Raw genomic sequence first — 27,898 nt, 5'->3', positions numbered from 1 at the left:
CGTTTCCTGAGTTAAAAAATGATAAAAATTATCTCTTGCCTTCACCAACTCTCTTATAGTACTTGCCTTAAAATAATTGCCTTTTGCCCTTATCTGACCATCAGCAGACAAGTCAGTAATAAAAACGTCCCAATCGCCATTAACATTCTTCCTACCTTCATATCTAATCTGATTATGGTATACCTAGTAACTACCTTCATAAGTACGTATACCTAAGAACTGACGGCACGCAGGATTTTGACACAATGAAATAGAATACCTATACACATTGTTTGCATTTCGAATTCGTATAAGTGAAAGTTGCTTAAAACACTTTTCCATCTCCACTTTTCCAAACCACCCAATATAGCCTATCCGCCCCCTTTTGTACCATGCTGTGGGCTTTATAAACTTTTCTTAACAAACATACAAATCTTGATCCACTTGATTAGACAGAGGCACTCGCTTTACTTCTGTGATTAACTTTGACATTTTGTAATTAACGAGAAAGAACTCACGAGAAAGAAGCCATTTTGTGTTGGCAGCACGGAATGAAGCGTTGTGGCTGCGATTATGGTGGTGTGTTGGCGGTGGTGGCGTTGGCGTTGGAGTCGTCGTATATAACACAGATTAATATTTCAATTAACGCTACGCTAAAGTTTGTAAAGTTTTCGCACAAACAAAAACTACATACAAACATACATACATATATAGCCGACAAAACGTCTCTTCTTTTGACAAAAACAATAAAAGTACGAGTATAAGTAAGTAAGTGCTTAAGCTTGTCGTACTTGTGCTTTTGCTTTTAAATGATTTAAAGAGCTTCTTCTGAACACAGTTAATTGCCGTTAAAGAGGCGCAGAGGTTACCCAAAGTGCTTCCTTCAGCTCCACATTCTACAAGCATCACTTTAGAATATTCTCTTTGAAGGCAGCGCAAAAGCGTTGTCATTTTCAATAATCCTCAAAACGTATTGTCTGCTGCAAAATATCCTTATAGAAGATTTATCTAAATGCGCTTTAGCAAACTCACACACTATTTAACCCATATCGTGCGTCGCGTCGTCGTCGTGAAAAATGAAATGAACGAGGTTCAAAGTGAGCGATGTGAGAGTGAGTGATGGAAATGAAAGACTCAAACTTAAACTCCAACTCAGAAAAATATTCAGTGAAAATGCAAATTTTTTCCCTATACTATAAAGGCGATAAAGGATGCGGGTTTAACATACCAATTTTCCTTACGAAAGCAAAGCAAAGTAAAGCAGGGCAACGCGCTTTTGATGTGATGAATGTTGGTGGAAGTAGTGAAGTGTAAACAAATCAAATTGCAGTAATGGGAAAAGGGAAAAAACGGGTTTTATGTAAGCAAAGGAACTTCCTTGGTTTTGTTCCACATACGAGAAATGTGTAAAAATATAGTATCCTTCAAAGTAAAAAAAAAGGATATAAAATCGAACCCTTGTACAGCATACAGGATCAACATCAGTAACAGCAGCAGCAGCAACAGAAGCGAAGTGATAAATGAAAAACCCTGTCTGGGCATTATGGCCGCTATTTGTGAGAGAGAAACGTTCAATATGCACTTCACAGGATGAAAAATATTAAAGAATCAAAGCATTATGTATTGAGCGTAAGAAAAAGGAAAAAGGAACAACAGGGAATGAGATGTTTTCTACAATTTCCTTTAAACTTTTGGATAATGTATTTGATGGTTGCAGAATTAGTAATAAAAGCAACCGACAAATTGAAAGAAATATTTATCATCTCCTTTGTTGCTGTTTTTTTCACATAAAGCTAGAAGAAAAAAGTGAAAAAACCACCAGGATGCTAAAGATAAAAAGGATATAGTAGGTACTTTGGGATAGATTATGAAAATGGGAAACGAAAAGCCCACTGAGGATTTAATGGTGCACTTAGAGGTTATTTGGACACAGAGACGCGTGTGTTGGTTGCACAGAGAGAGAGGATTGATGTTTTTGGAAAAATCATAATTCTCAGGCGGATGGCAGATGGTATATAGGATGATGTGGTGGGTAGGGCTGTGTATTTTGTTAAGTAGCTTATGCTTTGAATTTTCCCCCAAAAAGGGAAATTTGATGGAAATTTTCTATTTCATAATCGAAATTTGTCTCGTATTTTGGTGTTTTCATTTCATTTAGTTAACATGTAGCGTTTGGGAATATAAAAAATTAAAATGTTTGTTTTAACATAAAACCTACATCATTCTTGTGGAATGGAATAGTTAGATACGTATGGAGATTTTTGTGTACACAAACTGAACTTCCGATTCCAAAATCAGGTTTTTATAGGATTTGTGAAGAGTAGTTTTCTAAACAAACATCATCAATAATGTCATAACTGAATATAACGTACAAAAAAATTATTATTTAAAATTAAATACAAAAACACAAAAAAGTACGTATACGCCCCGAAATAACATAGGAAAAGGGCATAGAAGAGCCGATTAAATTTAAGTAATAAATGGCTTCAGAAACGCGTTTTGAAAAGTTCATTCACATAAGTTACTATAAAGTCATGGTTGTTGTTGAAGATTTCAGAATTTCAAAAAATGAAAATAGTGTTTTCTTATTTGGAAATTATCTTACTTCCTAAATGAAGAGTGAGTTAGAATTTTTAACTTTTGCTAAATGGAATTTTTAATTTTAAAACTTTTGTCTCAAAAACTTGTATGAACAATTTTTTAAAAATTGTAATGGTTAATACAGAACAAATTTGGTTAATCAAAAACGGGAAAGAAAATACAGTACTTTAAAATAAGGTGTTTCATTTTTATATTTAACAAAAACATTTTCTGCATAGAAGAACGAGAGCTCTTAATGAGCTCTATACCAGCAGAAAAGAAAAAAAATGTACAAGTGCATATTGAACCGAATGCTGCAAAGACGAAAGATTAAAAATTATAGTAGTAATGTCCACAGGGTTTTCTCAAAACCCAACTCTGTCTATCAACTCCTACTCCCACTTCCCCGCAGTGAACATCGGGTGCCTAGTACCTGCACTGGAGATGGGTTCGAACCTCAATGGAAAGTTGTTGGGGCAGCAAACGAAAGAGGGCAGAGAGGTATTCCCACTAAGGCACCTCTCCTTATCCAGATGACAGCGGACGAATTCCCGTGATGGAATCAACGGTGGCGTCTACAGTTCCAGGAACGTTTAACCAATAAGTGAACACCATATAGAGCTTCTACGTACAAGTGTTTAAGGAGCGGTTTATCCAGTTTCCCGTCCCTAGAGTTATTGGGAGTGTGCCGTCGGAGAGACTTCCTGACCCCGCAAAAAATACCTTAGTTGCGAAGCATCAACAAGCCTCGGTTGGGGACGGATTTACTGGTGACAACCCAAGCAAACAAATTAAGGACAACGAACTTGGGATATGCCCATGGAATCTTAGGTTCCTTAACAGACAACGTAGAGTCGAAGAATTAGCGAAGGCTCTATAGCTATAAAGCCGACATCACCACCATCCGGGAAATACGATGGGATAGGCCGGGCAAGAAGAGGATGAAAAACTGCGATATTTACTATGGTAACTGCTACCAAGAAAACCAACAGCCCCTATTTGGATGCGGCTTTGTCATTAGAGCCAGACTCAGGCAAGAAGTCTTGAGCTATAGGTGCATCAACGAGTGCCTCATGACCATCTGCAACAAGACTAAAAGGATGACAACAGAAGAGAAGGATGACAACACCAAAGATATGTTCTTTGAGCTCTTAAACAAAACATATGTATGAGCAGTGTTCTAGCTACGATATTAAATTTGTCCTGGGCGATTCCAATGCCAAGCTAGGAAGGGAAGACAACTTTGATAGAATAATCGGGAAAAACAGCCACCACGACAACGGATTCAGGCTCATAAATTTGACTGCGGGCTGAAACGTCATGGTAGCCAGTACGACTTTTCCACACTTCACACCCTTAACATCGACAAAGGAACTTTGAGCTCTTTAGATAAATCTACAGTTAACCAGATTGACCATATTGCGATCAACGCTAGACACACTTCCAGCATCATAGATGTACGAACTTACCGAGAAGCTTATCTAGACTCGAACCAATATCTCGTTGCATCCAAGGTAGCACTTTGGGCTTCCCGACCCAAGGAAAACAGGGAGTTGCTGGGAAAAGAAACAACGTCAAACGGTTACAATTGCGAGAGATCGGCACACCCTTCTCCAAGAGAGTTACAAGTAGCCTTTTTCGATTCTATGCTGTCAACACATTGTATCGAAAACCAGTGGCAACATTTCCAAGATGTTATCAGATAGCCGCCTCTGACGTTATGAGTTTAAAGCAACCACCAACAAGTAACCCCTGGGTTGATGAGGAATGTCAGCAGGCAAATGCAACCAAATAACAGGCATGCAAAGCAGAGCTACACACGAGTAGAATGACGACAACAGCTCACGTGCTCTATGAACAGAAGAGGCGAGAGGAACACTGACTTCTCAGAAGGAAAAAGAGAGAGCATGAGAAGCGTGCGGTCAAAGATGTTGAGTGGTTTAAAATAGGAATGAAGTTTAAAAGTTTTATGAACAGGTGGAACGAAATTCACAACTACATAAACCTAAAACCGAAGGCTGCAAAGACGAAAGTATATATACGGACTGTATAACGGCGACGACGAAACAAATCCCGCTGTCAGGTAGGATAACCCATTAAATATAGACGACGAAAGCCAACAATCCTCCTCCCGACTTAGGCGAAGTAAAGATTGCCATATCTAAACTGAAGTCTAACAAAACCGCTGGAGCAGATGGCTTGAATGCCGAGCTCTTTAAAGCAGCTGGAGATAAGTTGGTTAAGGAGCAGGCACCAACTTATCTGTAAGATATTGTCGGAAGAAAACATGCCCGATGAATGGAACCTCAGGACTGTGTGCTCGATTATGAAAATGGAGAGCCTCTAAACTGAACCAAGTTTAGAAGCACTAAGCTGCTTAACATCGCTTAAAAAATCGTTTTTGCTGAAATATGTGAACATATTAAGTCAATCGTCAACAACCTGATAGTTCCTTATCAGTGTGGTTTTAGACCAGGAAAGTCCAAAGCCGACCCAATATTTATTTTCATAAAGACGGACCCTTTAAAAATCCCAAGAACATCAAATCGACACCAACCATATTTTCATCGATTTCAAGGCCGAATACACAGCATCTACAAGGACGAGCCAAACTCGTCCGTTTGTGCAGGACGACCATGGATAATTTCACGCTGCTCCATAAAGTTGGAAACAACTCAACCGAACCTTTCCATGTAAAAAAAGGCTTTAGACAATGTGTGTGATTCGCTGCAATGCGATTTTCTTAACTTCCTCCTTGAAATATTAGTGCAGATCTCCAACTTTCCTTCAAAAGTCTGTCCAAACACTGGCACATGGCTGATGACATTGACACAATCGGAAAAACTCAGCTTTGTATAAATGGATCTTTTGTCAGTATTGAGGTAGATGCGTTAAAAATGTATTTAATGGTTGAAGAGGCAAACCAAAGCACATGCTTTCATTCTACAACCCCAACGAGACGTCTCGGGAAAACGTCACGATTGACAGACGTAACTTTTAGGTATGTAAAGAATCTGTGTACTATGAATGTTACGAATGCAGAAAACAACACCAGCGATTAGATAAAAGGATAAATTAATCTTGCTAATCGCCGTTCAATTGAGTAGTAAAGCCCTCTCTAAAGCAAAAAAAGTGTCGCTATATAAGAACCTTATCATCCCTCCTGCTATACGGTGTAGAAACTATAACAAAAGCGGATGAATGCACCTTGAGTCATTTTGCGCAAAATGTTCTTCGTGTGATGGACCCGTATTCATAAATGGCGAGTGTAGTAAAAAATGGAATGACGAGCCATACGGGCGGTACAGCGACGTTGCTTAGCCAGAACGATAAAAGTCCAAAAAGTGACATGTGACAAATTTGTCAGAAAAAAACAATGACACACACACATCTATCATGACAAATTTGTCATTGTCATACTGACCTATAATTACTGACAAACTTTTCTTAAACAAATTATTATTTAAGGTCTTTTCATTGCCAAAATGCTGACAAATATGTCGGACAATTTCTGACAACTGTGCAAAAATACTTAAAAATTTCTTAATGAAATAAAAAGATGACAATTTTCAGGTATTTTCCTACAATTTAGCAAAATCTTAAAATTGTTTATTGATATAATTTTGACAATTTTCAAGTTGGAAATTAAGAATCTGTCACCTCTCACAATTGTCGAAGTTTATAAAATAGGCCCCAGGTGGCGCTCGCAAAAGGAAAGTGACTTTAACCAATTTGGAGTGTGCAACTGGAGACATCTAGCTAGGGAACGAGATAAATCACTAAATTGTTCTGATAATTCAAACTTTTCCACTCGAATTACTATTGCTGGCACGGACAACTCAAAATGGCTTCAACTGCAAAATTTTCATTGTGTTGGTAAATTTTTACCAATTTAATGCTTTGATGAAGAGCATAATTCTATTTTAGAAATGGTATAGCTTTTACTCGTCAATTTTTAAAATATGAGAATGTTAAAAGCGACAGCGACTCCAAATAACTTACTATTCAAAATGAAACTTCTTATTGGAAAACACTTTGTAAACAGTACAAAAAGCGAACAATTACTTAATTCTTTTTATATCAATTTTATACGGATACATATTTTTATCAGGGTGGCATTACTGTTTTAGTCACAATTCTATCCTAACAATAATTCCGTTTAAAAATGAACAACTTTCTTCTCAGAATTGTTAATTATAAACAAAATAAAACAATTCTTCAATCGTAGAGACAGTTGGTTACTATTATTTTTGCAAAAAAAAAATTCCAAAAATTTAACCTACTCTGGCATTCAATTATTAATGTTAAAATTTATTTTAAGAATTGTGCACTGCAACATGATGGATATATAAGCTTAAGTAAAAACTTACCTTTCAATCCTCTTTCTCCTGGTGGCCCAGAAGCTCCTTTTGGTCCTTGAGCACCATCTTTTCCATTTAAACCATCTCGTCCGTCTCTACCAGGCTGTCCATCTTTGCCATCCTTTCCGGGAATTCCATCTTTACCAGCTCTACCTGGAACACCATCCAAACCAGGTTCACCTGGTACACCATCTCTACCATCTAGCCCGGATCCACCCGGAATACCAATGTCTCCTTTAGGTCCCCTAGCACCAGGTGGTCCTTCCATTCCGTCAACTCCTGGTGGTCCTGGTATTCCAACATCACCACGATTTCCCTTCGGACCGGGTATTCCTGGTAAGCCAGGAGGACCGACAGGCCCCTTGGGTCCAAGCAGTCCTGGTGGTCCTCGCGGACTAGGTGGACAATAATCTTGAGTGCCTTTGCAAAATCCCGTAATGATTTTTTCCTAAAAGAAAATAAAAATTAAAAAAAAAAAAAAAACAAACAAGTTTATAAATGGAAATAATAATAGAAACTCTTGTAAATTGCTTTTTTCAGGAATTGAATCTCACCGGCACTCGACAGTAAGTGTTCAAATAAATCCAATCATCACCACCTGGCGCTGCACCTTTAAGTCCAGTTCGCTTTCTTATTTCAACATCTTGCTCGTCCAGAACTTTACGATGATTTGGATTGAAGAATTCAATAAATGGTTCAGCTGTGTGGATGGTTTTCGAAAAGAAAAACAAAAATGATATAAAATTTATCTATTTGTAAAGTGCATTTGAATGAGAGGAAAAGAAATAAAAATAATGACGAAAAAAGTTTATATATTTTGAGTGATTGGAGGATTGAGACAACTCCTGTGGTCACTTTCATACTGAGTGCTTGTGGGTGGAATTACGAAAACTATGCTTTCCATCATCTCCCAAAATCACCCACTTATATAACCTCACATCATCATCCCCATCAACAAATACCACAAGTCCCTGAGATTGATATTGATACGGATGCGGAAATTGCATCGGAAGAAGGTGGATATCGAGAAGAATCGAGAGAACTCCATTTTTCGCTGTGTGGGAACAAAAAAAAAGAAAAGAACAACTTTTCCGAAAAGTACCTTTTAGTTTTTCCCCGGTAGAAACAAAACCCATCAGATTAAAGTCTTTATAAATTTCGTTTGTATGTTTGGATGGGGTGTGTGTTTTTTGAGTGTGTGAACTAATGTGTGTGGCACAGTTTTGAAAAGTAATTAATTTTAAAGTGAAACATCAACACCTACCTCTTAAATACCCTTTCAATTCATATGCGTTACGAAGGGCTTTATTTTTTTGAACGCTTTTGTGGGGGGAAAAATTCATAATGATTAATTAGATACAACAACACAAGTAAAAAGCCTAAAGCTATAGTAAGGTAAGGGTTTTTTTCAGCTGCTTTAGTGTTGATTTCATAGAACATAATTAAAATTATTAATTTTATGCCAAAGGCCTAACATGAATGAAATAATAAGCAAAGTGCTGGAAAATTATTGTTTTCTGTTGAAAACAGATGCTTATTGTATAAATATCCTTGTCTATGGTAGGCACCAGAATTTGTAGTTATAACAACGTTTTCTCTAAAAACACATAAATCAAAATCAGCAAACACCCCATTATAGTCTAGCGGATAATGTTGCTTATGATAACATTTTTTCACGGAAGAGAAAGAATTTTAAAGTTTGATTGAAAAATGTGAATTGCTTTTGAAAGCAACATTTCTTTCCTTTAGTTTCGGAAAAATTAACAAATAAAGTAGAAATGGTATCCAGTGGAGTATAGCGGGAATACTAGAAAAGGTTATTTGAACAACTGTCACTTTTCAAGCTGTCACCTTATGACATTTGACAACTATATGTCATAACTTAAACTGGAACTGAACTCAATTAAAAAACACAAACAAGTTTTAAAAATTCACTAGAAAAATGGTGAACATTTTGCAGTCATAGTTAGTGGAACAATTTGAGAACAAGTTAAAAATGTGAAGAAATGAAAACGTGCGCATCACTAAAGAACTACTTAGAATATTGCTACTGGAGCCTGTTGTGTTGAAAAAAACTAAATTTATGAGTTTTTAAATAAGACTTCCCACATTTTAAGGTCGTTAGGTTTTTAAAATTCAGTTAACACAAGAACTGAACAACTTTAAAGGAATCAGTTTCCTTAACACAGCTTACAGAATCTTCTCTCTAAAGTTCATCGTAAACAATTACATAGATCATTATCAGTGTGGTTTAAGTGCAGGAAAGTCCACACTTGATTAAATATTCATATTTTTGGCAGATGCTGGAAAGAATCCAAAACATCAAATCGAGACCCACCATCACTTCATCGATTTGAATACCGATTATGACATCATCTAGAGGGACGAACTCTATAAAACCCTGTGTAGTTTTGGTATTCCTGCCAAACTCGTCCGTTTGTCCAGGATAAAATTGGAGAATTCGCTTTGCTCCATAAAGGTTCGAAACAACTTAACATTACCTTTTGATGTCAAAAAAGGTTTTAGACAAGTTGATGCGCGCTGCCATGCGATTTCTTTAACATCGTACTTGAAAGAATTCTGCAGAACTCCCACGTCAATACTAGAGGTAATTTCGCTCACAGGTAGAAAGTGAACTCACTAAACTGGAAGTGCCCAACTGGAGACATCTGGCAAGAATCCGGGCTAGATGGAAAAGTTTGTTGGGTGGGGCCCTAGTTCACACAGGACTGTAGCGCTTCCTTAAGTAAGTAAGTAACAAAAGAACTCAAGCTGCTAAACCACCAATAAACGTTGCACCTTCACTGATTGAGTCCTTCCACCAAAAAGCACCGTATTTTTATCAAAAAATCATTTTCATCTCAAAGACTACGTTTATAAGCACAACTTTTTACAATGGGTCTTGGAAAATGCAGGTATGATATTTGAAAGGCTAGTCCATCCAAAATAGTAGCAAAAGTCATACTGGAACACATCACAGAACACCTTGAGGCCACACTCCATGCCGAACAAGCAGAATTCCGCTCTGGATCCTCCTGTGTTGATCATATCAACAACTTACTGATCATTATTGAACAGTGCGTTGAATATCGATCACCACTACACCTGCTGTTCATCACCTTCGAGAAGGCCTTTGATAGCGTTAACAGGGAGTAGTTTTGGGGATGTGAGGCATCCCTGAAATTATTAAAGCATCATATGAACTAAATGAATCCAAGGGTTACGTTCTGAGTGATGGTAGAATTTCAGATGGTTTTAAAATCCGTAGCGGAGTCAGGCAGAGCTGTATACTGTCGCCAATATTGTTTTTGTTGGTGATAAGCGATGTCAGATAGCGGAGGGATCCAATGGACTTTTATTTTACTATTTAAAGCTCTTGGATTAGGCGGACGATGTTTGCTTTCCCTCTCATAGGACCATGGGTCTCCATCAAATGACAACAAGTGTAGAGAGAGAAGCAGAAGTTGTTGGACTGCAAATTAATTCCAGCAAAACAGAAATGATCAGCTCCAGAACCCGACCATCCTCTCAAATAAATATTTCCTCGGAACCGGGGGAAAAAGTGAAGAGCTTTCAATACTTTGGAAGTATCGTCTCCATCGAAGGCATCGGCAAAGCAAAAAGGTCGTTCCGTATGCTGTCGAAAATTTGAAGAAATAACTCTATCAACTTAAGAACAAAGTTACGACTGTTTCGCACAAATGTCGAATCTGTACTTCTTTATGGGTGCAGTACTTGGAAGGTTACTTTAACCATTACAAGAATCCAACATCCTTAGGATTTCCTGGATAAACCTTATATAAAATGAGGTCCTTCATAGAAGTACAGGCCAGGAACATATAGACTCTATAATACGAAGGCGTAAGTGGCAATGGATTGGACATACGCTTCGAAAAGGTAAGGACTGTATTGCAGGTCAAGCATTGCAGTGGAATCAGATCACGCAAGAAGGAAGAAGAGCTGGACGACCGAGAAGCACATGGCGCAGGACAGTCGAAGCGGAATCAGCGTCTCTAGGCAAGAGTTGGAGGGAGCTGAAACACATCTCCGGAAACCGTCAACGATGCAATGGTTTGTAGGCGTAGTAGAGGCCCTATGCCTCTTAAGGGTTCCAAACGGACTTAACAGGTCTGAGGAACTAAGAAAGCATAAGTAAGTACTAAATCCACAGTGAATAGATAACGATAACTGAGTTGGAAGATAAGATTTTGAAGTGGACGTTACTTTTTAAAGCGTGGTGCTGCGCCCAACATAAGAAACGAATCAATTGCAATTTTACAAGAAAATTTTTCTGACCGTGTTATTTCTCCAAAAGGTGATAACAATTGCATACAGAAATATTCTGAAATAATAGACTTTTTTCTTTGAGACCATGTGAGAGATATGGTATGAATTTAAAAATTTAAATTTGATTTAAGATCTTAAAGATGGAAATTCTGAAGTTATAGAGTCGCAATTGTGCGGTCTTGGAAAACTTTATGAAAAGGATGTGGTGCTACAATTGTAGATTTGGCGATAGTTTGGATAGAATTAAAAAAAACTAAAGGCATACCTTTTTCTTTACATTTTTATTGCATCCATAAGCATCCATTGATGTCTTTTTAAAAAAATAAAATGTCAAAATGAAACTTTACTCCTGTTAGAAAACCTACAGAAAAGCGGAGTCAATTAAACTCTTAAGATATTTTCATTGAATAACAAAAGTGGTTTAATGTCTCTCGGAAAAAAAACTGTTTAAATTTTCATATTTAAGTTTTTAGGGAACTTATAAGCATTTTTCGAACATAATTGAAAGTGCTCATATTAATTGATACCAATTTCAGAAAGTGGGGCCATACTACGTCCCCTGAATCGGAAACAATAAATCTTCACAAATGCCTACAACACCTTTATCGTCTTGTGGAATTTCATATTTCATTATATCGGGAAAACCTTCGTCATTTTGACACTGATTTAGTCAATCAGTCAGTTATGTATTTTTTAAAGTGCTATACTTCTTAAAAGCTTCGTTCGTTGAACTTTATGTAGTGTTTCCCTAGAAAACAATGTAGTGGTTGTTTTTCAGACGTGTGGAGTTCAATCTTTTTCGGAAATTTTTTTTGACAGCTGTCACTTGATTTATGATCATATTAGTTTGTCATTTTATCATCAATAGATTTACTTTTAAATCATTTTTTAAAATCATGTAAATTTCAATGGATGCTAAAGAAACAATCAATGTATTGAAGGCAACGTTTGTTGAGTTCATTTTTTCGTGCCTTGGGCATGTGTCATAGCCTGCAAGATTGTGCAATTTATCACTCATAGACTATTTTTACGTTTGAGTTTTGTGAAGTCGATTTTGAAAGCAGATAAGCCTGCGACCCCATAAGATAGAATATTAGGGGCGTTATTGCTAACATGCGGCTCAAACTCCACAAAAAGTTTTCGAAATTTGGACGTCTCTTCTGGAGTCATTTTTAAAAAATGATAGCAAACCGTTATCTTTATAATAAATCTAAATTCTTGGTCTTAAATAAACATCCTTTAGAAGTTTGGGTGGGCAGTCACTTTGCCATTCATTTTTCTAAAAAGAACTTATAATGTGAGCCTTTACAGGATACGGTAAGTTCCTGGATTTTGAACAATATCAACTCTTATAAGACAACACTCGACAAAAAGGCTTTAAAATTATCCAATGCCTTTGATATTTTCTCAAATTTGGCTTAAAAAAAATAACGAAAAAGGTATGGACAAGTTAGTTGATTTGTCGAATCGATTCTAGGTAAACCTAAGGGCTAATAAGTGGAAATCAAGTGCATTTACTCCTTGGAAATGGCATTATCATCACCATAATTGCAATTCGTAATATTGACGTTTTTATTAGATAATAATGTTTTTAGGCTCGTTCCCTAAAAATCATGATGATATTTTTTAATTGAAGCTCAGCTTTCGCTTTGACTTTCTATAATATTGAAATCAAGTATTATAAACAACATCTTCAAATTCAAAAATATTGATATTCATTTCAGATAAGAAGAAGATTTTACTCTGGTTTAAGAAGACTCTTTTTTTACCAGATTTTCCTTCTAACCACTAACTCGTCCCATCATTGATATGTGCCCGACCACGTTACGTCAACCTAAGGTCTGCTAGTTGCCAATCAAGTTGTAAGTTCCTGAAAATGTTTCTGACTTAGAGAATGATACCTCTTGCACATTGGCTGAACACCCTCACCAAAAACTTTGTGTTTTAGGTAACCGATTAAATACGTTTAGTTGAACTCTATATTTTTATTAAGTGTGCAATTTTTAATTCAAAAGATTTACTTAGAGCTTAAAAGTAAAATCTAAATTGGCAACACTGCTTTTGAAATTTGTAAGTGGTTTGACGCTACCTTCTCCTTTTAACACCACCATCATTGTTTTTCTGCTTTGTTGGCAACTCCAGTACAAAGAAAAATTATGTCTTTACATAGAATCTCTATTTTTTTTGGCTCAGACAAAGACAGATGCCAGCAAAAGGTTGATATAATAAATTAAAACAGATGGATCATACATTTTCGGAGTGAGAGAAAAGATGTTATGGGTAGTGCTTTTCTCTTGGAATTGCTTCTTTGCAGTTTTCCCATTTGGCATCGTTATCGACGACGACGCCGCCGACGGTGACTATGGTGAGACAATATCCCCGGACACACTGTTGATATTGTGTAGCCATTGAGTCCACTATGTGTTTCACAGTGTCACCTGTGTCCTTGCCCCTGATGATGCGCTCCACAAGACAACGTTTGTTCAAGGTAGTTTTTTGAAAATGGATCTGAGAAAATACTTCGCTCTACCAACTTCAGTCATTGCTTTGCTTGGAGGAAACCAGAGTTGCAAAAAGAGAGTAATCTTTATTTGAATTTAAAAGGTTTATCCCGTAGTTGGCTATCAGCATCAGACCCTCAACCCCACAATGCACAGAAAGAAGGAAAACAATTTTCCTTTTTCTGGAAGAGATAAAATTAAATTGGAATACTGCCACCAACGAACTTCAAGAGCGCAAACGGTGTCCTATAAAGAAAAAGGACAACGAGTCATTCCCGAAGTTCCCACCACCCGACGACGACGACTGAAAAAAAGGGCTAAGGAAAATGCTTATGGCCAACACGGATGATGATGGAGGTGATGATGTATAGAGAGATGACGATAGTGAAAAATTTCAGCGTATTTATTATTTTTTGTTAATCAAGAAGTGTTCGTGAGTCACCCTTACTCACTTCACCATCCTTCCCATTGCGCCAAACGGGATGAAAAAATAAACCCATTGAAATACAGCGGGTATTTGAATGGGGTAATAGATTCGTTCAAGCTTGACTGCAAAGATGAATGATGGAGAGATGATGTTGGACGTGGAAAAGTGGAATACTGTTCCAGGTGATGGCAGTAGTGGCAGGATAAAGTAATTGCTAGCAATTACATTTCTTCAATTACTGATGATGGAGTATTCGTTCGAAGAGGATGTTCTTAGAATGATTTGGTTTCAACTCTAACTTGGAACAGCTTACATAGTCGACCAAGTACTGTATACCAATACCTGGCGTACTGTATAAAAGTGAATGAAAGATAGATCGGAAATGAGTTTCAAGAAAAGTTGATTGGCTTTGTGCCACGTTGGACATTGGAAGTGCTTAATTGCTTCAGTGTTGATGCAATTATTATCTTTACAAATTGGAAAAACAAATTAAAATACAAAAAAATAGCATTTAGAAAGAAAATAGAAATGGGAAATATCAATAACTTTGTTATCGAAATGGAATTAATCAGTTTTTTTGTGTACCAAATTGCTGCAAAAGTTTTAGTAAATGGAAAAGTTTTGTTTTTTGGTTCAATTTTGTATTATTGAAAAAAAAACATAAATAATACGGTTTCAATTCTTAAACATAAGTTGTAAGCAAAAACGCATGTCAAGCTTGCATTAAATGTAAAAATTGAAGAATTTTCAGAATATTTAAAAGGATCAGCATAATTCATATTTTTAGAAAGATGGCGAAACAATAGCAAATATTCTCGAAGTAGGAGAAAAAATACTATTAAGCTTGGGCAGTTCAACAAATTCACACCATATAAATGCATTTTCGGTATTAAAAAACGGCCTGAAGCCTTTCATCAACATTTTGAAAAGTCCATATACTGGTAAGTAATTTAAAAACCTGTTAAGTGCATTATCATCCAAGAAATAAATCATGGCAAACATTGGAAAAACTCCCAAACTAATTAAAGCTGATTCCATATGATTTAAATATTTTCACGACCTCACCAAGCACACTTTTTATTTTATTTTAAACTGCTTATACGAGTTGATAAATTTCAAGGTACCGATGCGTTGAACGATCATAAGATTATAAAATTACTTGGAGCAAAATCTGACTACTGCCACGCCTATTTTTTGCTTAAAAATTTGGTTTTGGTAACGCTAGTACGATTTTATATAGTTGGCTAATAATCGGAATGCAATTTTCCATTCTATCTTTTACTTTGTGATATCGAATTAAACTACTTAAAATAGCTTTTTTAGTTCCTAGTTGTTTCAATAATAATGTATTTTGAAGAATCTGAGATGAAATGGAAGAAAAACTTTTTAGTTTTTAACTTTCTTGGTCTGCATCGTCGACCAAGGCTCAAATTAAAATACCACATTTTTGCTTTCTATTTTCTTTTTTTAATAATAATAATAATTTTCAATAAATACCTAATGACTTCGCCAAAAAGCTTCACATAACATAAGTGATATGGACACAGTTAGAATAAGGCTTTAAATAACTTGGAATGTTGAGTTAGCTATGGACTTATCTACCTAGAGTTGGAAGAGTTTTGTTGAGCTGGGAGTACCAATTTTTGAGCAGTTTTACAAATTTTAAAACTAATAATTTTAAGCCGAAAACCACAAGTAGTGTCTGAAACGTTACAGTGGTCTTATTTTATTTAAAAAAATAATAATCAAACTGATAGTTCCAAAACCAAGCTCTTCAAATGTCTATATCGAAGGATTCTGTGAGATTATTAAAAAAAAACTGTAAACACATGAATATCTTACAAATAAACTTTCACTACTTAAAAACCTTAGAACCTTAGTTGTTAACTTTTACGAAAATAGGAATAGGGAGGGAAACTACTTCAAATACATTGCACATCTAGTTTTAAGTAAGTTTTCCGGTAGGACCGTCGAAAACTTTTTTTTAATTTTAAAACTTTTATGAAACAACTTGAAATAAGTTTTTTCTGAAAGCCTTGCACTCTTTGATGGCGAATATAAACATGCAGACTTCCAGTCTGCCACACTGCTTATTTTTCCGGATGAGATGAATTTCTAGTGATTTTCTAAAAATCTTGAAATGGCAAAAAAATGGGTTTTAGGCCAACCTTCCACAAAAATAAGCACCTTGTCTAATTGATTGTACTTTAATTTTATCTTTTTTCAATATCAAAAACTCAAAAACTTTTATATTCCAGAATAAATAGAAAGAAAGAAAACTTGCATTGCCTAACTATAGAAACATATTGTTTATGTCCATGTTATACACGTAATGTACATGCATTCCTATATAACGCTTATTTAAAATTATTACATGTCAAAATTTGTTGTCTCCATAGATACAATGAACTTTGACTTTAAAATGGTATTTAATTTGTTATATCTATTATTTTAAAAGCCACCGGAAACAAAACCAACCATTCAAAAATGTCAAAGTTTGTTAGATCTTATAAATACCTTACAAAAATATATATATATATATGTATGTACACAGGATTTATTCATATAGACAAGACATACTAACATATAAAATTTACCACATCTCTCGAATTATTATATTTTGAGAAACTCTATATGGAAACTTAAAATAATCAAAACTCAAATTCAGGTGCTCATTCGGATTTGCATGCTGATAACTTCCGACAACTTCTAAATACGCAAAGACAATACATACAGGGTGTCCAGTTAAGAACGAAAATTCTGAAATGGCTTGGAGTCCATTTTATGAGTGCTTAGAAACCAGAAAATAAAAAGCACGTCCTGTGAACTTTTGTCACGTATATGAAAACCACGACTATAAATGTATTTTCAAAACTTTTGGTACCAAAACACAATTAGGTTTAAAAATGTAAGACGTCTAAAACACTTTTTTTTTACTTAATATGTATAACATTTGTTTTTATTTTCGAAAATTGAAAAGTATAAACATTTTTGAAAAATCGAAAGGAAACCTTAGCAACAAACTTTTTAAAAAACTTGGCTCAAAAAATATTTCTAATAAATATCTAATTTATTAATGGCAAAAAGAGAGAGTTTAGTGCATGCCTGAATCACACGAATTTGTTTCTGTATCCAAAGAGTCTGTTCGAAAATAGTTTCCAAAATTTAAGATTTAAAAATATACATGCAAAATAAGTTTGACTTTAGACTCTCTTCTCAAAAATCATAATTTTCCTGTTTTTTTTTTTTTAAATCGTTAGAGCGTTTATTTTGTTTTTTAAATTAATTTCGAATGCATACAATTCTTCGATTTTTATTTAAAAATATTGTTGGTATGCCTATGCAGTTATTTAGAATATATCAATATACATTTAATTTTTGATTTTCGTAAAAAAAATATTGACCTTTTGTTGAGATATCGAATTTTGAAAAATCAAATTTTTGATCATCAAATATTATTTAGACAATATGAGAGCTTGTGTTAAAAAAAATTTAAATTGGTTCATGAGTTTCTTAGAAAATTTATACACAAAATAAAGGTTCTATAGGGAGTAGTACAAAAATATATTTTCTCATTGAAAGATAACCAAGAAGAAACAAATTCTTAGAGAAAATTTAACAAATTTATCGGTTCGTTTTTGAGAAAATTCGAACTATCGATATTTGAGAGAATATGAGAATATGCTCAAAACATTTAATTTCCAATTTTGAACTCAATGGACCCAATGGTTTGGGTTGTTACAAGACAGACAGACAGACGGAAGGAATCGGGACATCTACTTTTTTCAACTTATCTACCATCATAATGTCATGTTTGAATAAAATATCTTAAAATATCTAGTTCAAAACTTTGTACGAATTAGTTACTAAGTAGATTCTTGAAAACTCTGATATCAGATATTTTTACCAAGTGCTTGTAGTGGAAACCACCAAAGCATTTAAGAACCTCCAACCAAAAACTACCGCAAAAAAAACTCAATATAGTAAATGGGAAACCCAAATTAAAAAGCTTATCTTTTTACAGAACATTTCGCGAATGACTTGAAGATATTTCTAGCAACTACAGCAACAAAAACACTATAGTTTGTTGAAAAATCGCCAAAAGACCAATAAAATTACAATTACAAAAGTTTTCGAAAAACTGACATAAGTTTAATTCGGAACCATCAATTTGGACTCTGAAATAAACATAAATGACGGATGTGAGGAAAAGGCACTTGAGAAAAATATGCCTATCTGGCTATATTTTCTTTCTACTTAAAAATTGTGTAAAAACTGCAAAGGGACTGGCAGTACTTCAAAATATCATATATTACACCTATTCTTTAAAGCACGACCAAAATTACTCCGAATTTAATAAAATTGAATGTGGTATACCACAAGGAAGTGTCATAGGACCATTTGTATAAAAGATATATTTCAGTGGATATCAACGCCACAATTTCCAATGCTGTTGATATTTCCATATTCGAACCAGATAAATCCGTTTTTAATCATATACACAAACTTTAAAATTCAGCTAATGATGTTAGTAATTGGTCGAAAACTAGCGTATCTAACCAAACAAACAAAACTTACGCAAAACTTTCAAAACAAAAAAAACATTAACAATAATCTAAATTTTAAATTTTCTTACTCCAATACTGCAAAATGCCTTTGATTGACCTTAGATGCATAACTTAAAAGGAAAGATCACATCAAAAAGGAAAATAGAAGAGCTTAACTTCAAGTGCTGAAAAACGTTTAACTATGAGGCTATACAAAGATTACTAATGAGGAATCCACCAAAAACATCCCAAACAATGTTCTTCGTGAAATAATGAAATGAATCTTGGTATATGAGTTTATGGAAAAGTAATCTACATCATGAAATAAGTATCATGCAGGAATAGGACCCTTGAGGATGCCTCGTTAAAAAAGAGCTTTGCAAAGTCTACCCCTTGATTTGGGTAATGAGAAAATGACTTCATCCACAAATCACCGCAATGATGAAGCTTGAACAGGGCGCTAGTTTTGCTCGGGCCGGTGCTGAATATACTAGATAATATTGGAAGATTAAGAAGAACCAAGACAAATAAGCTGATAGTGTAAAAGCTATGGGAAAGTATTAGAACAATAAAAATTCCCTTTAAATTATAATACATTTCTAAGATTTCTGAGAATTACGTAATAACTTGATAGTTGTACAACATATGTACATATATGATCACAAAAAAATAAGAATAAACCGCTGAAGGAATGGATGACAGAACATATTTTGAATAAAGTAAGCAATAAAATCAAACTTGGTATAAAATGTAAGAAATTTCCAAATAATAATCACTTTAAAACAGAATACAAGAAAGTATGCAAACAACTAACAAAAGAAATTCAAACTTGTAAGGAAAATTATTATTTAGCTCAACTAGAAAAAAATAAAGGTAAATTAAATGGAAAATTGTGAATAAACTTTTAAATTGTAGTTCCCAATCAGAAAAGCCTTTAGTTAACGAATATGAAAACATTCAAATAAATGATACTACTGAAATTGCTAATCGTTTTAATACATTTTTCATTTATATTGCTGAAAATGTCTCTACTGAGGTGTTAGGAACAGAAATGACTGTTTGTTAATTGAAGATTTAACTAATGATAATGTTAATACAGAAAGTCTTTTTTATGCTCCTATTTTACCTGGTGAATTCCTTTATAATAATATAGAATATAAGTGTGTATTGTGGTGTTTTTCCAAGCGCTCTCTCAAGATTACTGAAGTCATTCCTCTATACAAAAAATCAAATCATTATGAATAATTATAAGCCTATTTCACTGTTAGCTGTTCTGTTTTGAAAAAGCAATCAAAAAAAGAAATTTGAAGTTTCGTAATAAAAATATTTTTTTTAGTGAATCTCAATTTGGATTTAGAGTCCTTAATTCAACTGAAGAAAATTTTGCAGTGAAATTTATGAAAACATAAACAAGAATTCGTTTACAGCTGGACTCTTCATTAATTTAACTAAAGCTTTTGATTTAAAAACTTAAACAATGCAGGAATGCGTGGATTTATTTATAAGTGGCTAGATTCTTTTTATCCATAAGAAAGCAATTAGTGAAAATAAATGATTAAAGTAGTTTGTGTGATATTAGTATTGGTGTTCCCTAAGGTTCGGTTTTAGGTCTCTTGCTTTTTCTGATTTTTATTAATTCTATGTTCAATCAGAATTTCAAAGACAAAATTATAGCATTTGCTGATGATAAGGAATTTTCATATGGTTGCAATTTTCTGGTTTACTTAATTTCTGACATTTAGTCAGACTTGGATATCTTCAGACTGGTTTGCACTTCATAAAATGGTATTAAGCAATAAAAAAAAAACTAATGTACTTTAGTCTGTCAGTATAAATTAGTTGATTGCGACATATTTTATCATTCCTCAGATTGCCAACAATTTAAATTCAGTGCTAATGAATCTAATAGTTTTGTCTCTAGGGAGCCCTGTTCAACTCATTGCTTTCAGGTAGAATTTGTGAATACCTTTAAATAACTTGGTGTCATACTTGATAGTAAAATGAATTGGTCCGAACATATTTTATCGTTAAAAAATTATTTACTATGTTGCCCTAGACAGTCTAATACACTTGGTTTATACTGCTCGAGAAATATACTTGTTATGTTCTACTTTGGTATTGTTCACTCTAAAATACAGTATGGAATAACTTGTTGGGGAGGGTCTTATTAACATAGAATCAATCCGCTTCTTGTTATTCAAAAACATGTGGTAAGAATTAATACTTGAAATAAATACAATACAATACAAATGGTCCAGTCGCTTGGCCACCTCGCCTCGGTCGTGCGATTTGACGCTTTAAGTCTACATATTTCAAGTGGGGCTACGTCAAGGTTACGGTCTATGCCAACAAGCCAGTCACGATTGAGGAACTTCGTACAAACATCGAACATGAAGTTCGAGTTTCATGCAAAATGGTATCACAGGAATAAAGAATTTTATTGATATCCAAAACTGATTTTGTTTTATTTAAAAAGAGAACTTTTGTAGCGGTCTTATTGAAGAGCCGATAAATGGGACAAATTTCGGAAGCGTTTTTTACAAAACAATGTTTCCTTAAATATATTTCTTTAGTGTGGAAACACCCTATTAAAAATGTCTTAACTTCTCCACTTATTTTATGTTCTAATTTTTTAAAATAAAAAAAATCTAATGATTTTTAATAAAAAGTAAAAGTCCAAGAGCTTATGAATTTTCATAGCAATTATGTTATTGCATCCGTTTCAATATTAACCCTTCTTTACTGGCCACCCTGTATACAAGACATCTGTATTCCGGTATACATTTTAGATAAAAGTATAGGAAAACTTCCATTTGTCAAAATATTCATTTTTCCCAATGACAATGACAAAACTCACATCATAAGCAAACCATCAATGAACAAGAAGAAGACAAAAACCTGAAGGAATTAGAGCATATCTACTTCTTTTTGTTAAAACCAAAGAAAACAACAACAACTTTGGTTCCTCGTGTTGCTCTTGAATGGAAAAAGCGAATATTTCAATATTGAATTCAATCAAAAATCACCTCAAACTCAGAATAAGGATGCAACATACCTTTGTATATGTAGATACGTACACCATACTAGCTCAAACAGCAGGGCCACATCAACCACAATCCTCTTAAGAATAATGGAACTTTTTAGGAGCCACATTGAAATTGCTTTGTTTTCATCATTCTCTATATATTTTCATATCTGTTGATAGAGGAAGAACGAAGAGGAGAGAATGGAGTGGAAAGGGGGGTCGGTTTGAACGAAAAGTTCCAATTTCCTTTCCGGCAACAGAGACAACTGTTGGAAAGTGAGTGCATCATAACCCTATTGTATATTATGTACATACATATATATAAATTGAGATAAGTATATAAAACAATGTTCTTCAACTTCTCTTAGCATTTGTTATACTTCGATAATAATGCTGCACCTATTTCTATATATTCTTTCTATATAAAGGATGCACCATCTTAACATGGTCTTTCGAATATATGTACGTATCCTTGTTGTAAGGATGGTTTTTGAAAGGATGCGAAGAAATTCTCAGAAATGACGATGACGATGACGAACAAAGAATCTGAAAATTGTTTTGTTTACACCGAATCGTCTCAAATATAATTGACAATTTACAACTTTGTCTGGCTCTCGAGTCTGGACCTTCTATAAGCTGCAGCACTTACATAAGTGAGGAATTCAAAAATGATTCCCATTCTATGGAACTTCAAACTGCACACCACTTGCACTCTCTCTCTCTTTCTTGTCACACTCATACTCATAACTGACCTGATGGGCTCTTGTCTAGGACTCTTGCTGTTGCATCTACAGAATGCAGGACAGTCGAGGCGGGATCCACTTAAGGTTGCCATCAGCCAACAAAGTATAGAGATATTGTTTCGATATAAAAAGCTTTATTAAATGATATAAGCTTTCTCAGTTAGAATGTTCTAAATTAGAGGGTGTATCATTTTACCTCTGACAACAACAAGCAAAATCACTAAATCTTCTGCAATTTGTAGAAAGTGGCAACCCTACTTCAGACTTCTATATTAGACTCCTTATACACTCGTAGTAGCACAGAGATGGGCTATTATCTGGAATACATAAGTAGCACCCTTTTTGAACACCATCATGCACTACTGCCCAGCCAAGCCCATCAGCCCTTGCTATACCCAGCCCAGCATCCAAGTACTTGAGGAGCATACCTACTTTATTGCACTTGCATCTACTTACCATGCATTGAGGAGGAGGCGATATCTCTGCGTTTTCGTCTGGCGAAGCTACTCGAGTACTTTCGCTCGTTCTTAACAAGTTGGGTTGTAGCTGCAGTAGCATCATCGTAAGGCAGCGTTGTGCTGAAAATACACATAAGTATAGTTTAGTTAACAACAACAAAATAAATGTATGTAGCTTAAAAATGTAGGTGGAAGTATTCTAAATAGAAAAGCACATAGTGAATATATAGCTCTTTAGTTTGGGAACATTAGCACAAATAATAGCAGAAACTTTGATATAGAAAAATATAACGAGAGAGATGAATAAAAAAAAAAACAAATTTTAGACAAATATAAGAAATTGTTTTGTAAAGTCTTGAGAATATATTACATTCTGATTCTTCTATGCTTTTAAGAGATCGAAAGCGAAAGCAAGATACGAGAGATAGAGTGAGAGCGAGATAAAAAGATGAATTTGATGCAAATGTAATTTTGTTGCTTCCACCTGAACAAATATAAGTTTTTGGAAAAGTTACAGCACAATTTTAATGTTTTATGAAGCGGTGTGTGTTTAATGTGAAATTTTTTGATACCGAGTTCTACATCAGTGCAAAAAGATTCGAATTTAATGTACATTTACCTATTGTATGGTAGGGTAAATAGGGTAGCTCTTAAATAGGTACATTTTCTATAAAGTATGTAGGTTTTGGAGCTGACGAGGTGCAAGTAGAATTTAATTCAAATAAAATTTAGAAAATATATGCTGTAGAATTTAGGTACTTTTGAAAACCAATGGTATTTTTGATTGAAGTTTTTTAAAAAGTCTGTTTGCCGGTTTGAAATTATAGGTGATGATTATATTAAAGGAAAATGGTGATTGAATATAGTTTATTTGAAATTAATTTAAGTATTTTCGAAATCTGATCTGGTTTTAAGTATATCGAAGTGTTTTTAGTGTTGTTATACATGCAACCTTTCGAAAGGCAGCACAAACCTGTAGGAACAGGCTTTAACGGAGCTCCGAACATTTATATTAATTTATGCAACCCACACATCACAATGATGCTTTTTAGAACTATGTTCTACTTCAAGTTATTTGAATTGGACCCATTTTTGAGGTAAGTATTTTTACGTTTCTACACCTTAGAATCTAAGTATTTGTATCGTTTCAAGAAAGATCGCTGTGCGGGTGTGTATACGTGACACGTGACATATCTCAAGAACTAGTGTCGACTTTAAATAAATTCTGTCTTATATATAATTACTTTAAAAGATGCAGAAAAGACATTGAGTTTGTGGTTTTGGAACATTTAGATTGTCCATACATTTCTCACTAAACTGAACTGAAACTGATTTTTTCATAAATAAACAAAAACCAAAGAGTTAAATATTTGGTAACTATTCTACGAACAAAAAACAAAAAATAAAAAAACGTATAGGTTTTTGAAATATGGTAGAATTTTTAAAAAAAGCTAAGTAACTATATTTTCCTAAATATAAAAACCTTAAAAAATGCTGCTAAAAGTTCGTTGGAAAATCTTCACAGAAATTGAATACATTCCCTTCAAAATTATGTCATCTTAAAGAAAATATTGGTTTTAACATTTGTTAACATTTTTTAGAAGAATTCATTTTTTTATAGTTTTAAAATTCGCGCTTAGATTTTGTCGCGGGTAGATTTTGAAGGGCCGCGCCGCGCCCGCGCCGTGGCGGCCATTTTGTTTTGGTGATATCTGTCAAATCTTTTGTTTATTATTCATTTGTTTATGTTAAATCATCATTTGCAAATTACTCGATTGAATAGCACGTTCAAATGATAAAAACTTAATATCAAAATGAATGTTGGTTAACGCAAACGATGCGCGAATTGCGCCCATTTTACGGTAGACGTGGTGGTCCATCACAGTCGAATCTTCAACGTTTGGTGGCCAAATTTGAGACGACCGGTTCAGTAAAAAATCATTCAAAACTTGTACGTTCAAGGAATACAAGATCAGCCGAGAATATCGCCGTGTGTACAGCAAAACCTGAGGCAGTCTATTCCCTGCCGTGCACTAGAACTCGGCCTTTCGCAGACTTCAACTTGGCCAATTTTTCGCCGGGTATTGGGTCTAAGCCCCTACAAGATCCCCTACAGCTCATGACTATAGACAAAGACGCCACGCCGGCAGTTTGTTCTCTGACTGGGCTTCAAATCGTTTGGAAGAGGACCTTCATTTTTAGGAAAAATGATCTTTAAGGACGAGGCGCATTTTTGGATGAATACCTGTGTTAACAAGCGAAATTTCCGTATATGGGACGACACCAATCCACGCGAGGTTCCACAGGTGATCGTGCATCCTCAAAAAGTTACCACTTGGTGTGGATTTTGGGCCGGCACGTAATTGGTCCGTACTTTTTCGAAAACGATGTTAATGAGGCGGTCGTCATCAACAACGAGCGCTGCATCACGATGATAACTAATTTCTTATGGTCCAAATTGAATCATATGTACATAGACGACATGCGCTTCCAGTAGAATAACGCTTCGTACTATACAGCAAACGACACGATTGACATTTTTCATGAACGATTTAAGGGTAAAGTTATTTCTCACAGGGGTAATGCGAAGGTAGACTTTTTCCTTTGGGGTTTCTTAAAGTCGCAGGTCTATCCAAATAAACCACAATCACCCGATGCCCTAAAGGTGAACATAACACAGGCCATCACTCAAATTCAGGAGGATCTGAAGCTGAAGACCACTCGGATCCGTGCCACCGTAAGAAGTTGAAGTGGGCATTTGAATGATAATAAATCGACTCGCGTTGGGTGTTTTTCATCTTTTTTAAGACTACAAACAACAGTAGATCCCATAAAATTTTTTTGTCAAAAATCGAAAATTCGATTTTTTTCTAAAGGAATCCGATGAATTTTTGTTTAATTTTCGCTAACATTTTTATATTGACTTGGTTTTTTCAATATAAACAAATATTTGTATTTCTCCATAGTACCCTCATAGAACCGATTTTTTGTTTTTAAGTTACCTCAATAATTAATCAAATGATTTCAATAATTTTTTTCTGTACAAGTTCCTATACTGTCTTAATAATGTTTGGTAATATTTTCAACTCTTTTTAGATTTCTTTGGACACATTAATAATAATACTGGGATTTTATTATACGCCTAAAATTACGTTCAAAACGAAAGTCTTTTGCTAAATAGTAAACAAATTACAACCTAGTAAAAAGTTAGGCCTTTAAAAATTGGTTGTTTTAAGTTTTGCGCCATTGGCTATAAACTAATTTTATCAAACTAGTATATCTATAATTAGTTTCTTAAAAACAATGCTTAACGGTGACTTAAACTACCTATTCTACCTAAAAACTACTTAAAACAAGAACAACCACAGCAGCAAATCTAATTATCTAACGTTGTTTTTTTTTTGTTTTTTTTATTCCATGTTGTTTTTTTTTGTATTTTTTTCCAATATATCCTGTATCAGACCGCTTCTATTTAAAAAGATGACTAGTCGTTTGGATATAAGCCCTGAAAATTAAGTTGTTGGTCGAAGACCAAAGTGACCTCGAACGAGTTTTATCACAAAATCGTCAATTCTGTTGATTCGGGCCCTCGTTGGAATAGTAATGCACGTAAGAAGATTCGGCTGTTCGATATAAGCCGGTACAGCGTCGTAAACACTGCCGCTTGAACACCCGAAACTTCTCCATCTAGGAAGGAGCAACGTTAAGACACACAGGACAACCATAAACGATCATCCGCCGTATGAGAGCCATGTTGCAAATTACCTTCACTCTGGAGTCAAGCCGACTGCTAAAAAACAGCCGTTTTTTCAGAGCGAAGGCTGAAGAAATATAAATACTGATCTAACCAGATAACTAGGTACTTCACAAAACTTTTGCTCGCTAATGGCTGCCCGTGAAGTTGAACGATGAACATGTTGTGGTAATTGTTGCACGTATCTCTCCTGGCCCTAGCCAACGCAGTCCGGAACAGAATTGTCTCCGACTTCTGGACATTTATTTTCAGTTTCCAGTCGTTTCTGTACGAAATTGACTTTGTGAGACAGAATTTCCGATCGCTGGTGTAAATGCTGAAGAGAATCGGCGAATTCACCGCTCCCTGTTGAAGACCATTTTTAATTGAGAATCTTGTGGAAGAAGTTACATTGCCACTTTTGACACCAAACTTTCTACCGTTAAGCATATCATAAAGTATATACAACAATGGCTTGCTTATGCCAAGCCTGCACAGTTTAAGGTAAAGACCCTCTAACCATACGGTGTCAAAAGCCTTTTCCAAGTCAACCAGAACAGCACCTGTGCATTGTTGTTTTGATTTATTCCATTGGATATCAGAAACGAGTTTAGAACCCGAACTGTTTATCCGGAATTATTTTGTTGTCCGCAGCCCACTTAGTCAGAGCCCTATTGATGCTCTTTTCGAAAACTTTGCTGATACTCGGAAGAAGACTTATCGACCGAAGATTTGAAGGTTTGGAGTTGTCCTTTCAATTTTTCGGGAGAGGATGAACCCCAGCGGTCTTGAAAGCACTGGATAATATGCATTGTTCAGTGCATTATTGAAGAGTGTGGTGTAAATATCAATTGCTCCCATCGGTAAATGTCTTAGTACAACGTTTTGGATATACTAACGACACCTGCTGACTTTTTGTTTTTTATTAAGTTGAAGATAAGATGAAGCTCAACCTTCGTCACTAACAAGGGACTTGCTCCCGTTTGCTCGGCGATTATGGCATTTGCCAAGGAATCGTCATTGAATCGCATGAAACCGAGGTTCTCAGATCACCATTGTGTGATATTATTACGGAGGTTAAAGTGATTAAGTAGGGCTCTGTTTTCAAGGTCGAGGTTGGGGCGAATGCTAACATTCGCCTTGTTCACTTGCTGGAAAGCAGCTCCCACCGCCTCCACTTTTTCCTTCGGATCTTCAATTATGTAAAAGTCATCGTCAAAGATGGCTTTTTCTGTTTCTATTTGCACTGTTCTGAGT

The 27,898-nt window shown here is 34.9% G+C and overlaps 1 protein-coding gene across 1 annotated transcript in view; it reads right to left on the bottom strand.

Annotated features, from left to right (window-relative positions):
• LOC129951732 (uncharacterized) overlaps window positions 1–27,898 on the bottom strand; it is a 230,557-nt gene that overhangs the window by 126,397 nt on the left and 76,262 nt on the right. The window contains exons 3-5 of the mRNA XM_056064037.1: window positions 22,907–23,028; window positions 7,475–7,620; window positions 6,930–7,368 (exon numbers count right to left, since the gene is read on the bottom strand). Coding sequence (XP_055920012.1) covers window positions 6,930–7,368; window positions 7,475–7,620; window positions 22,907–23,028 — 707 coding nt within the window. The remainder of the gene's footprint in view (window positions 1–6,929; window positions 7,369–7,474; window positions 7,621–22,906; window positions 23,029–27,898) is intronic.

This window comes from Eupeodes corollae, chromosome 3 (genome assembly GCF_945859685.1).
Source record: "Eupeodes corollae chromosome 3, idEupCoro1.1, whole genome shotgun sequence".
Classification (NCBI taxonomy): Eukaryota; Metazoa; Arthropoda; class Insecta; order Diptera; family Syrphidae; genus Eupeodes; species Eupeodes corollae.
This window is presented reverse-complemented; position numbering and strand designations above follow the sequence as displayed.